The following is a 13330-nucleotide window of genomic DNA, read 5'->3' as shown; positions in this document are numbered from 1 at the left end:
GATGGTTATGGTAGAGTGGGGATATACTGGGCCATGAGGTTGCAGATTGTGGTTGAGTAAAATTCTGCTGCTGCTGCTGGCCCACAGTGCCTCATGATTGCCCAGTTTTGAATTGCTCAATCTGTTTGAAATCTATCTTATTTAGCATGTTGGCAGTGCCACACAATGCAACATAACAGTTTGAAGTGGTATTAACCTCTCATGCGCCCCCTGTTGAGGGGCGATCCATGACTTTAGCACTATCTCCACACTATTATTTAAATTACCAGGCAGCACATTGTCTGTATCACAATGACTGGGTGCAGGTGAGTCGAACATTGCGATTCCTGTGCCCTTTCTCAAGCCTTATTCAGTTTTTCTGCCCATGGATTTGCCTGGAGCTCCAAACCCTGCCCATCGAACAGTGCCCGCTTGCCACACCCACCCCATGCCAGTCGTAAAGTGCTGTGCTGCATTTTCTTTCCACTCTCTCAATCCTGCACAGTATCAGCCTGCTAAGTTTAATTCTACATTATTGATGCTATTATTGTAAAAACCACAGCACTTTTATGCCTGTGAATACCTTCCAGTCGAGACACAAAATGAGATGGTCTAGCCAACATGTGGCAAGGAAGCAGCAAAATGGCAGATTTTTCTGGGATATGTTACTCCTGTTTCAGGATACAGATTTCAAATTGGCAAGATGGAACATTTCACGTTTCGGGCATCCAGATGCCCAGGTCAATCTTGCTGCAGCGCTCTCCATTGTGTCTCAATGTCTACCTCAGAAGACCACTTCCTACTGCATCACCATGGCTTGTTTTTTAATCTATTTCTCGCTCCTGTCATTCTGCCTCTGTGGGTGATCCTGTCAGTTAATACTGAAATAAGGGTAGGGAAACTCTCCCTCTGCAAACTGGATTGAAACTGTTGAAACACCTTTCAAATAGTACAGCCAGCCAGTAGATAGACCCACCAGACAGGCTGGAAGGCATTCACAATGATTACAAATACCAGGTGTTGAAAAAATAATACCAGTACAGTAAAAGGAAATGTAAAATTTAGAGTACCCAATTCTTTTTTTCCAATTAAGGGGCAATTTTAACGTGACCAATCCATCTACCCTGCACATCTTTGGGTCGTGGGGTGAGACCCACGCAGACACGGGGAGAATACGCAAACTCTCCACGGACAGTGACCTGGGGCCGGGATGGAACCCGGGTCCTCGGTGTCGTGAGGCAGCAGTGCTAACCACTGCACCACCGTGCAGCTCTCCCAATACGGTAACATTAAACTCAGCAAACTGATACTATCCCATAAATCTGGGCTGGAGTGGAATCCAGAAATTAAATTACTGTGGGGGTGGCACAGTGGTTAGCACTGCTGCCTCACAGCTCCAGGGATCCAGGTTCAATTCCAACGTTGGGTGATTATGTGGAGTTTGCAAATTCTCCCTGTGTCTGCGTGGGTTTCCTCCGGGTGCTCCTGTTTCCTCCCACAGTCCAAAGATGTGCAGGTTATGTGGATTAACCATGGTAAATTGCCCTTAGTGTCCAAAGGTTAGGTGGGGTTGCAAGATGAGGCGAGGAAATGGGCCTTGGGTACTCTTTTTGGAGAGTCGGTGCAGACGCAATGGGCCGAGTGGTTTCCTTCACTGTACTGATTCTGATTATAAATGAAATAATCCATAACTCTGACATTGCAGCGGACTTCTGGTGACGGCGGGCGGGAGGCAGCCACACATTGGAGGGCTCCCGCTCGGGAACAGCATTTTCGGGGTCTAACGCCCGGTCCCAGGGGTAACAGAGGCGGCAAAAGCAGGGAGAAGGCACAGTGAAGAAGGATGTCGAGAACAAGTAAAAAAACGGCCGTGAAAGAAACAGCTGAAAGTCCATCAGGGAGTGGAAAGGTCACCGCGGGGATGGCAAAGAAAATGGAGGCTGGGGCACCAGGGGAGGCCGCATTGCCCACAGCTGAAGAAATGACTAAGGCGATGGCCTCGGAACTCAAAAGACAGTTTACAAAACACATGGAGGCGATGAGGAAGGAGATGGGGGCGGTATTGAAAGTGCTGGTGGAGGAGGCGATTGCCCCGGTGAGGACGGCGGTGGCGAGCACAGTGACGGAGGTACGGGAGCAAGTCGAGGCGCTGAAGGAAGTGGAAGAGACATTGTTACAGCACAGCAATCAACTTACCTCGATGGGGAAGGAGATGCGGAAGGTGATAGAGATCAACAAGGGTCTGCGAGCCAAAATGGATGACTTGGAAAACAGATCCAGGCGACAGAATCTGAGGATTGTGGGTCTTCCCGAAGGAGTGGAAGGCCCGAGGCCGACTGAGTATTTTGCCACGATGTTGGTGAAGCTATTGGGGGAGGGGGATGATCCCTCGCGATATGAACTGGATCGGGCTCATCGGTCGTGGAGGCCTGTACCAAAGGAGAGTGAGCCGCCAAGGGTAGTGACTCTGTGCTTCCGTAGGTACAGTGTGAAGGAGAAGATCCTGTGCTGGGCAAAGCAGAAGCAGGTGGTGCAGTGGGCTGGAGCTGGTATACGCATATACCAGGACTTTACGGTGGAGCTGGCGAGGAGGCGGGCTGCCTTCAGCCGGGTGAAGAAGGTGCTGTACATCAGTACGGTGCAGTGCGGCATAGTATACCCAGCTAAGTTGAGGGTGACCTACAAATTCAAGGACTTTTATTTCGGCACGGCGGAAGCAGCGGAGGAGTTTGCGAAGGCAGAAGGACTGTGGCTGAATTGAGAAGTGGACATGTATCAATGTAGCCTCATGCAACTGTATTTTTTCACTGCGATTGGTGTATGTGCTAAATGAGCCAACGTTGTATATACTTGGACAAGGGAAGTGAGGGGACTTTCACTTGCAATGAGGGTTCTTTAGAACTTGGGTGTGTATGCGGGGTTTGTGTGCTAAAGGGGATTTCTTGGTTTTCCTGGGGCCGGGCAAGGGGGAAAGAGACCCTGGTTGGTGCCTCCCGCTGGCCGGTTTAAGCCGGCCTGTGAACGGGAGTGAGGTGGGGAGAGGGGCTGCAGCCATCGGAGCCTGGCAGAATAGGGCCCGATGAGTCTAGCCGGGGTGGAAAGATGGGGGGGAGGGAGCGGAGGTTGGGGGGAAGATTTTTGTAAGGGGAAGTGGAGGGGAGGAGCCGGGGAGGGGGAGCTGGAAATGCATGGGTGTCAAACACTGTACTCTTTCGGGGGTTGGATGGCATTGAATGGGGGGGGGGGGGGGGGGGGGGGGTGCTGGGAGGGACTCTATTGGTTAATGGTGACCATGGGCGATTCCTAATTCCTTTTTCTTTTATCTCTCCTTTGTTTGTCCCACCATGGGATGGTTTTTTCTAGTTGATGTTTATATTGTCAGATGGGTCATTGCTTGGGGTGGTGGGAGGATGGGATCGTTGTTGTTGATAAGGAAATTGACTTTGTACTTTTTACCATTTACTGCTTGTGGGTGGGGTGCAAATTCTGGAGAAAATGTGAAAATGGAGAATAAAAATATTTTACAAAAAAAAACTCTGACATTGCAGCACTCCCTCGTCAGCAACTCCGAATGTGTCAACTTAGATTACATGCCCAGGAGTTGGACCCTGGACTGTCTTTACTAAAGTAGCCAATGTAAAGCAGTTCATTCCAGTCTCTTTCTCCTGTCCACTTTTCTGGAAGATTTGAGAAATGTTCACGCCCCAAGATCCTGCACCCACTCCCCTGCTTAACATGCACATCTTTGGACACTCGGGGGAAATTTAGCATGGCCAATCCACCTAACCTGAACATCTTTGGACTGTGGGAGGAAACCGGAGCACCTGGAGGAAACCCACGCAGACACTGGGAGAACATGCAAACTTCACACAGTCGTCCAAGGCCAGAATTAAAATCCGGGTCCGTGGTTCTGTGAGCCAGCAGTGCTAACCACTGTGCCACCATGATGTCCAGTTGGAACTTAGCCAACCCCACACAGACCAACATTTTTGTCCAGCAAGAATCCAATAGTCAAGATAACAGGACCATTTAAACGATCCCCGCGTCTGCACCAGGCAGCCGCTGTGGCTATCTCCAAACTTTTTCCCAGGTCAAGCTGGCCTGACTCCAGCCCGCACCCAATCTCTTGCAATGACAATAGTAGGCACTTTCTCCCAAGGCAGGCCAAGCAAGGAATTTTCCTAACTCCCATTAGCTGCCTCAAGGATGAAAATTCAGGCCATTAGTTCTGTTTCTCTCTCCACAGATGGTGCCAGAGCCACTGAGTATATATACGCAGCATTTTCTGCTTTCACTTCAGATTTCCAGCACTCGCTGCACTTTACTCTTGCCACATAAATTATTCTGCCGATTTCCACCCCAACCTTTTCCTGGAAATGAGTTTGATGTGTTGAAGACGCTCTGTGTGAAGAAGAACCTCCTGACATTCATTCTAAATTTGTTTTCCACAAGATTTAACCTGTTCCCTAGTTCTGAATTTGCAAAGTTTGCCTTCAGTTTATGCTTTGGACTGTTTATTTTAATGTACCCCTAAGTGACCTCCTGGTCAAATGGTTCAATTTGTCTGTTAAAGTCAACTAAATAATATGGATGAGCTTTACAAATATTAATGTATATATTTCTGGAATGACTTTACAACTTACAGTAAGGAATGAACTGGTGTTTGTTAATACATAATTATCTTCATATCGTGTGGGAGTAAATTTGTTACTGATGCAACCCTCATCGATAAATTATGAAGATAATTAAATCCTATCAAACTGCTCTGTTTTCACTTGTACTTTGGAAGAATTTTCAACTTTGTTTTCTGTATTTTTTCACTGTAGGTTTCAGACACAGGCCAATATGTCTGTAAAGCTACAAACGTTGCTGGGCAAGTGGATAAGAATTTCCACCTCAATGTACATGGTGAGCTGTTTTCTTTTGCAGAAATATCAATTCTGGGGAGATGGTTGGTGATCCTAAATTTGGCTAACCAATTAAATATCATTTGTTTTCAGATGAAAATGTGACAACGGGGGAGAAATGGGTGGAATTTAATGCCTTTCCCCGACATGGGTTCGGAGACAGGGTGGTGTGCATTCAATCAGGCTAGAATCTGTGGGATGGGGACCACGCTATATTGCCGCTTCTATCCCGATTAAGTCCGGGCTGGGAAGGCTCATGGATATCCTCCCTGCACCAACGCCAAGTGAGGCCCTTAAGTGAGTAATTAATGCCAGCTTAAGGGTCTATTTTGCCACCACTTGTGTTCAACCAGCGGTGGGCAGGGCAGTTGCCACATGGGGAGCCTGAAAAGCAAAACCCTGGTGTGTTTGCTTGCAGACTCCCAGGGGGTGTCCCTCTCCCTCATTCAAAGGCACTCAGTGCCTGATCAAGGGAGCCAACCACAGGAAGCAGGACGGCCCATTGAGAGAGCTGCACCCTGTCCTTTCTTGTGACCACTCTACACCGCTCCCCAGATAGAAACTCCCTCCCCACCATCCTCATCCTACCCTCACTCACCTGTGGCCTTGTTGACAAACATGAAGGCTGATCCTCGGCCTATGGGGCATTAGTTCCGCTCCCCGCATTTAATGTTTTTTTGTCACTAGATGTTGTTAGTTCAAAGTTTGAGGGCAGAATTCTCCCAAAGCATGACTAAGTGTCATTTCAGGTAGGAAGTGCTAAAGCATTGCCTTGCCATGTCCTGAACCACTGTGGGGGGACTCCAATGCACTCTGAGATCCCCAGTGTGGTCATCATGCCTGCACTCCAGTGGTGGAGACCAGTAGTCATTCAGGAAGACTCCAGCATGTGAGGATCTGAGCGTATTTAAATGCCCATATGCTCATCTGGTTCACGTCCACGCTGGACGTGCGCCCAATTGCATCAGGTACACAGAGGGAACATCATGTTCTGTTCTGTGCATGGTGCAAACCCTGTTTAGGGGCTCTCCCGGAACAGTGGGATGTGCATTAGGTGCAACGTGGGTGGAGAATCGGCCATTGTGTTTTGCTTTCCAAATCTAACTTCATTTCCTGGCACTTAGTCTGCTTTATAGTGTACACTTACAAAAAATACATGTTTTATTCTACAAATATTTGTACAGGTGTTTAGATTTACTTGATCTCCAATTCATTTCTTATTGACTTTCCCACGTTTTCCACTTTAAATAAACCAGAAGTAAACCACAAATATCCAGTCCAAGTCCTATATACCCATCTTTGCTAGATTTCCACTCATTCACCAACAGTGTTATCCTCAGGAACTCCCTCGCTAAATAGATCACACAGCACCTTTCTCCTTGCCTTCAAAAGCCTATTAAAGACTCTCTTCCATTGTGCTTTGACGTCCTCCTGAAAAGAAGTAACTTACTGGGCAAGCCAGACTTCTTCTCAGCCAATTGAGTACCTTTGAAATATTGTCGTGAATTCTAGGTTAATGCAGGAAAACAACCTGCAGACAGCAAAGTTACACAAACCACAATGGGATAAATGGCAAAATAGGTGTGTTGGGGATGACTGAGGAGTGGCCAAGATGTCACAGAGGGAGCAGTCCCTTAGAAATGCTGAGAGGGAAGAGGAGATAAAGATGTGTTTGGTGGTGTCACCATGTTGGAAGTGGCTGGAATGATGGGTGACCATTGAATTTGGATGCTGGAATGCTCCTATCATGGTTCTGAGATGGAGGAAGGGGCAGAAGCAGAAACCGACAGGGTCCAGGACCTTATCAACGAATAGCATGGCTGAGAAATAAAAGGCATGATTTAACCACTGTGTTGCGCCTGGCGATGATCTGTGCGCGCCGGTTAAATAGTGGGAAAGGTCAAAATTGAAATTCGACCCAAGCGCGAATCAATCTGCTATCTAACCTGTCTGATCCCGATGGCGAGTTCTGGATCATCCCCAGATATGGCAAGCATATGATTAAGCCTCATTTGCATGAACTTCCATCTCATTAGCAAGATTGAAGTCGAACGTAACCTCCTGGGAGCTTTTCACCATCAAGCCATCTTTCAATATTGTGGATACCCATAACAGAGCAACATCAGTTGCTGCCTGTCTGTTCTAACAAATACTTTCAGGACACAACCTTGCTCTTGATTCTCCGCTGAACTCCCTTCTATGACTATGAGCAGTCTCTAGTTTCACTGCTGAAGGCCATTGCTAACGAGGAATTGGCCTTGTTACTTGCGCTAGCACTTCACAGCTGTAGGTTGTGCTTGCTGCTTGCTCCTGCTGGTGGCTGCAAATGGCTCAGGGGGACGTATGAGTCCAGAAGGCAATCCGGTTTGAAGCAAGAAGATGTTGCTGCACGATATTGATTCAAGTGGGTTATCTGATGACCTGTTGAACAAATGCTTTTGCAGATTGCTGCTGCTTTTATGGCTGGTATGGGGAGTGCTGTATGTAACTAGCACGATCCCACAGGTGAAACACGCTGGAAGTCAATGATGTTCAACTGCACAGGGGCTGTTTAGCTCACAGGGCTAATCGCTGGCTTTGAAAGCAGACTAAGCAGGCTAGCAGCACGGTTCAATTCCCGTAACAGCCTCCCCGAACAGGCGCCGGAATGTGGCGACTAGGGGCTTTTCTGAGTAACTTCATTTGAAGCCTACTCGTGACAATAAGCAATTTTCATTTTCACCTTGAGCACCAGTTGGAATATGTGGATGCCAGGATTTGGATCCGGTGAGATTGGGCCGTGTGGGGGGGTCTGCACAGCTGTGGCTCGTGGATGGAGAATGTTACTGATATGTGGAACAATTAACACATTGATGGACAGATCATTTCTACAACAAAGTTCTGGACATAATAACACATTCTCAGGCTTCTCCTCTGTTTCTTTTGTGGAACCTGTGAGGGTTGATACCGTGTTTTTGTTTTTGTTTGTGAAAATGGGCTGATCTCGCTTTGTATTGATCCTTGTTGTTTAATGGTTAGTGTGATATGTGGAATGTTACACAGTTGATTTTCAAATCTTTATTGACTGTTTAATAAACAAAATATTCTCAAGTGGATTCTTGAGTGCACGAGCCATATCTCAGATGATGATCATTGCCTAGCTTTTCAATCAAACTATGAAGCCTGAACAGTTTGCCTGACTTCTAGAGGCGTCAGTATCATTGAGGTAGCGGCCAACAATCGGGACCGCTCTGGTGCTGTACTGCACCCCCAAAGTGCCTCACGCTTTGTGGTAGTCTGCTGTGCCCTCCACAACTGGGACAGCAGTGGGCCACATGCTGGAGGTGGAGGTACATGAAGCCTCATCTGAAGAGGAGGTGGACCATTGTGGGATGGAGGACGAGCCCGGGAAGGTCCTGCAGGAGGAGCTGGAGGTGGCTGACAGGCAGCGGCAAGAATCCAGCATGCCCGGTGGACCAGTGAGCCCCTCCTCAGAACCCATTGGTTGCGATTCTTTGTCCATTAGCTCACCCCAGTAATGGCGAGAAGCTTGTGGGGGCTCATTTCCGGCACTCAGTGCCATTAAATATGGGCTACGATCTTGTTAATGCAGCCGTCAAGAAACACCCTGTCAATCGCGCTTGAAATTTCACTTAGAAATGTTTCCATTAAACCACAGCTGAGGATGACATATTGGAAGCACTAGTATTGAGGGTGGCATCATCAGAACAGATGCAACAGAGTCGATGCGGTGGGAAAGAGAAGATTTGTAGATGAACAATGTGAAGTTGAGGGAAGGGTGAAAATTGAAAACTAAGGTGGCAAAATGTGTGGGGTTAGAGCAGAAAAATGGTCAAAGGGATAGAACCTGAGTAGACTGGAGCAAAGGACATTTCAATTATCTCATGGAATGGTGCATTCAAGGAAGCAGCAGAGGGCCCTTCGACCTTCCTGGTGGAGGCTGGAGATGGAGAGAGATTGAAAGCCTGTAGTGAAAGGGAAATACTGTACTGACAACCAAGAAAGTCAAAACTGTTGAAGTGGTGGAGGGTGACAGTTGTGGATATGAGTGGGAAGAAACTGGACAAAGGGAGAAAGTAGAGTCAAGATGGGAAGAAATCAGTCCTGTGAGGCGAGAGAAGGCTGAAACAATGGGTCTTACCAGGGCATTCCTATTTGTCGACCTTGGGAAGGAAGTAGACATATATAATTTGTAGGGTTTGAAGTCTGAGATTGGAGGCCATGGGGAGATGATCTGATTTACAGCAGGGTATGCACACAGCAGTGCATGGCATTCCTCATGAATCTCAGCATGCAGCGAGAACAGCATTTCGAGGAACATGGTATGTCTAGGAGAAATCTGTAATCGTGGGTGGATCCGAAACATGAAGGGTGGAATTTTAATTGAACTCCATTTGGGATAAGTCGGAGCCAGGAACAGCCATAGGGGAAGGAACTGTGGAAGAAAATCAAACATGAGAAGGGGATAAAAAGGTGAGCAAGGCAAAAGGGATGAATAAAAATTCTTCAAAGTGGATATTCCTGAAAGGAACATATTAGTGAATTAAACATTTCTGGAAGAACCAGCAGCGTGTAGTGAGGAGGTGATAAAATTGTGCAGCAGACTGAGGAATTAGGGACATTGTCTTTGTCGCTCTGCACATTTTCACCGTGATATCGCTCGTGAGTAGATGGACAATGTTTCTGCAATGCACTACTGTGTCTAAGTACAAACTACATTGTAGGCAATGCACATGTTTGTTGAGTGCCTCTTTTAAATGTGCGTAATGCTGGAAGACGCATTGGAAATCTTGGCTGTTTTCCTGTGCAGGCGGATAAACTTAAAGCTCCAACTTACACAAAGTATCTGCCAGGAAAAACATGAAGTTAGAATTTTGCACCATTCAATTATTCTATTTCTCTTGCAGTGCCACCCAGTATCGAAGGTCTGGCAGAAGAAAAAATCAATGAGATCATCAGTAATCCTATCACTTTCGCATGTGATGCTACTGGCATTCCTCCACCAACATTAACATGGCTGAAGAATGGCAGAACCGTTGGTAAGCTACTGCTATTGTTGCATTTAATTAAATATATAAAAAGGATATTTTTGTTCCCAACAAGATGGGTAGGTAATGCCCCCTAGTGGTACAACTGGAAGAGCAAATGTGATTTTCTCAGCTTGCCATCTTTCTCTTGGGAGGGAGTCTCAATTAATTCCAGTTAATCAAGTAACAATCGCAGCACCTGCAGATTTTATTTCAATCATGTTTTTGCAATTTTAGAAAATATTATCTGTAAAGTAAAGAGTAAAATGTTCATATTTACTCATTCCACACTGCAAGTTATAGTTGTAATGCTGTACCGGGTAGCACAAGGGATTAGCACTGTGGCTTCACAGCGCCAGGGTCCCAGGTTCGATTCCCTGCTGGGTCATTATCTGTGCGGAGTCTGCATGTTCTCTCGTGTCTGCGTGGGTTCCCTCCGGGTGCTCCGGTTTCCTCCCACAGTCCAAAGACATGCAGGTTAGGTAGACTGACCAATATAAATTGCCCTTAGTGACCAAAAAGGTTAGATGGGGTTATTGGGTTACCGGGATAGGGTGGAAGTGAGAGCTTAAGTGAGTCAGTACAGACTCGATGGGCCGAATGGCCTCCTTCTGCACTATGTTCTTAAAAAAATGTGGTTGCAGTTGCCCGTTTGATTTCAGTTAGAGAATGAACGGCAGATTTCCATGTTAGTGCCCAAGATGTCACCTGATGTGAGTTGCACTGCACCAGTGAAGAAATAGGCTACTCTGCTTTCTTTTTTTAAAAATGTATTTTATTTCAAACATATTCACCAGTACAAAAACATAAATAATCTTGGGAACATTCTCCCCAACTCACAATTTTACAGTTTGTACAAGTTTTCCCCTCTTTTCACCATCACCCCGCCCCCCCCCCCCCCCCCCGCCCCCCCCCCCCCCCCCCCCCCCCACCCCGCAACAAACAATTCCTCAAACATGCTCATAAACAATCCCCACCATGTCTCAAAGCACTCCGCTGAATCCCTCAATTCAAACTTAATCTTCTCCAACCGGAGAAGTCTTACTGGTCTCCGAGCCAGGCCGCCACCCCTGGCGGTGGTGTTGGCCGCAGTTCCAGCAAAATACTTCGCCGGGCAATCAGGGAGGTAAAGGCTATGACATCGGCCTTCCTCCTCTCCATCAGCTCCGTCATTTTCATTACCTCAAAAATCACCACCATAAGCCTGTACTCCCACAATCTTTGCTACCGTCCTGAAAACTCCCGCCCAGTATCTCTCTAACTTCTCACATCCCCCAGAACAAATGTGCATGGTTTGCTGGTCCTCACCCACACTTCTCACGCTAGTCTGTCACCCCCTGGAAGAATCGACTCATCCTCGCTCGAGTCGTGTGCACCCTATGTACCACCTTGAACTGTATCAAATTCATCCTCTCACACGAGGAGGTCATGTTTACCCTGAGTAGCACCACACTCCACACTCCCCACCCTTTCTTCATTTGTGTATATACCTAAATTTGCTTCCCTTCGGGAGCTCTATCCTCTCCCGCAGCTCTTCCAGACTTGCAAACCTCTCCTCCAAATATAAATCCCTTGCCCCAACCAGCCCCACCTCTCTCCACTTCCAGTACATGCCATCCGTCTCCCCCCGGCTTGTACCCATGGTTCTCTCACAGTGATGAGCCCCCGCTGGGTCGGAGAATCGCCGGGGGGCGGCAGGAATCCCGCATCCGCCGATTTCCCCGACCACTCGCAGCGCCCCCTTCCCCCCCCCCCGGGGTGCCCCCACGGTGGCCTTGCCCGCGATCGGGGCCCACCAATCCGCGGACTTCGGCCCCGGCTGGCGTGGCGCCAAAGGGCTTCCACGCCAGCCGGCGGAGCGCAAACCATTCCGCTGCCCGCCTAGCCCATGAAGGTGCGGAGGATTCCGCACCTTTGGAGTGGGCCGACGCCTGAGTGGTTCACGCCACCCCATCCCGCCGGGACCCCCCCACCCCGCCCCCTAATTGTGGACTGCACAACCGGGCTCTCCGCATATCTCCTCGGTGCCAGTGGCAGCGCCGCCATCACTATGGCCCTCAGGCTGGACCCCCGACAGAACTCTTCATTCTAACCCATTCCGACCCCCCTCCTTCCCACCACTGCCTCACGTACTCCACATTCGCTGCCCAATAGTAGTGCAGAAAATTTGGTAACGCCAACCCCTCTTTCTGCCTCTGTAGCACGGCCCTCTTTACCACAGGCACCTTGCCCGCTCATATAAACTCCAAAATCACTGATCCAGCTTCCGGGAAAAGGCCTTCGGAATGAAGACTGGGAGAGTCTGGAATACGTATAGGAACTTTGGCAGAACATTTATTTTCACCACTTGGACCCTCCCCGCCAGTGTCAGGTGTAGCGTATCCCACCTCCTAATGTCCTCCTTTATCTCCTCCATCAACTTTGCTAGGTTCCATTTGTACAACTTCACCCACTCCCCCATCACCTGGACCCCCAAATACCTAAACCTATCCCTGGCTACCCTAAATGGCAACATCCCTAAATTAGCCCCCAACCTGCCTCGTTCATCCGGGACTATCTCGCTTTTTCCCCGCGATCAACTTCTAACCCGAGAAAGCCCCGAACTCTCAAATAAGCCCATAATTCTCCCCATGTTCTCCCAAAAGGTCTGAGACGTACAATAGCAGGTCGTCACCGAACACTGATACCTGGTGCTCCCTACTCCCCCTCATAATCCTCTGTCACTCTGCTGATCACCTAAGGGCCATCGCCAAGGGCTCAATTGCCAGCACAAACAACAGCAGCGACAGCGGACACCCCTGCCTCTTTCTTCTATGCAACCCGAAGGTCTGTGAGCTCATCTCATTTATCCGTACACTCGCCACCGGGGCTACATACAGCAGACGCACCCATGCCACAAACTTCAACCCGAACCCAAACCGTCCCGGAATTTCGAACAGGTGCCGCCATTCCACCTGGTCGAAAGCCTTCTCCTTGTCCATAGAGACCACTACCTCCGGTATCCGTCCCCTCGATGGGGTCATGATCACATTTAATAACTGCCTAATATTACTGGGGAGTTGCCTTCCCTTCACAAAGCCCATTTGGTCCTCTGCAACCACCCTGGAATGCATCCTTCCATCCTCCCCGCCACTAACTTAGCCAGCACTTGCACATCCGTGTTCAACAATGATATGAGCTTAAATGACCCACACTCTAGCGGGTCCTTCCTTTTCTTTGGAATTAGCGTGATCATCGCCTTTATCATTGTCTCCGGCAGCTCCCCCTTCTCCAGTGCCTCGCTAAAAACCCCCAATAAATGTGGTGCCAAGTCCGTTGCAAACCCCTTTTAGAACTCCGCTGGGGCCTTCCCTGACTTCATCCCTATTATGCGTTCTATCACCTCTCTCAACCCTAATGACTCCTCCAGTGCCTGCC

General features: G+C 48.4%; 1 protein-coding gene across 2 annotated transcripts in view; it reads left to right on the top strand.

The window, feature by feature from the left end:
* Window positions 1-13330, top strand: part of hmcn1 (hemicentin 1) — a 677622-nt gene that overhangs the window by 506237 nt on the left and 158055 nt on the right. For both annotated transcript variants that reach the window (XM_038794621.1, XM_038794624.1), the window contains exons 61-62: window positions 4806-4887; window positions 9794-9925. In XM_038794621.1, the coding sequence (XP_038650549.1) occupies window positions 4806-4887; window positions 9794-9925 (214 nt within the window). The remainder of the gene's footprint in view (window positions 1-4805; window positions 4888-9793; window positions 9926-13330) is intronic.

Source organism: Scyliorhinus canicula, chromosome 4, assembly GCF_902713615.1.
Source record: "Scyliorhinus canicula chromosome 4, sScyCan1.1, whole genome shotgun sequence".
In the NCBI taxonomy this organism is placed as follows: Eukaryota; Metazoa; Chordata; class Chondrichthyes; order Carcharhiniformes; family Scyliorhinidae; genus Scyliorhinus; species Scyliorhinus canicula.
Note: the sequence above shows the minus strand (reverse complement) of the source record. Positions and strands in the feature narration are given on the sequence as shown.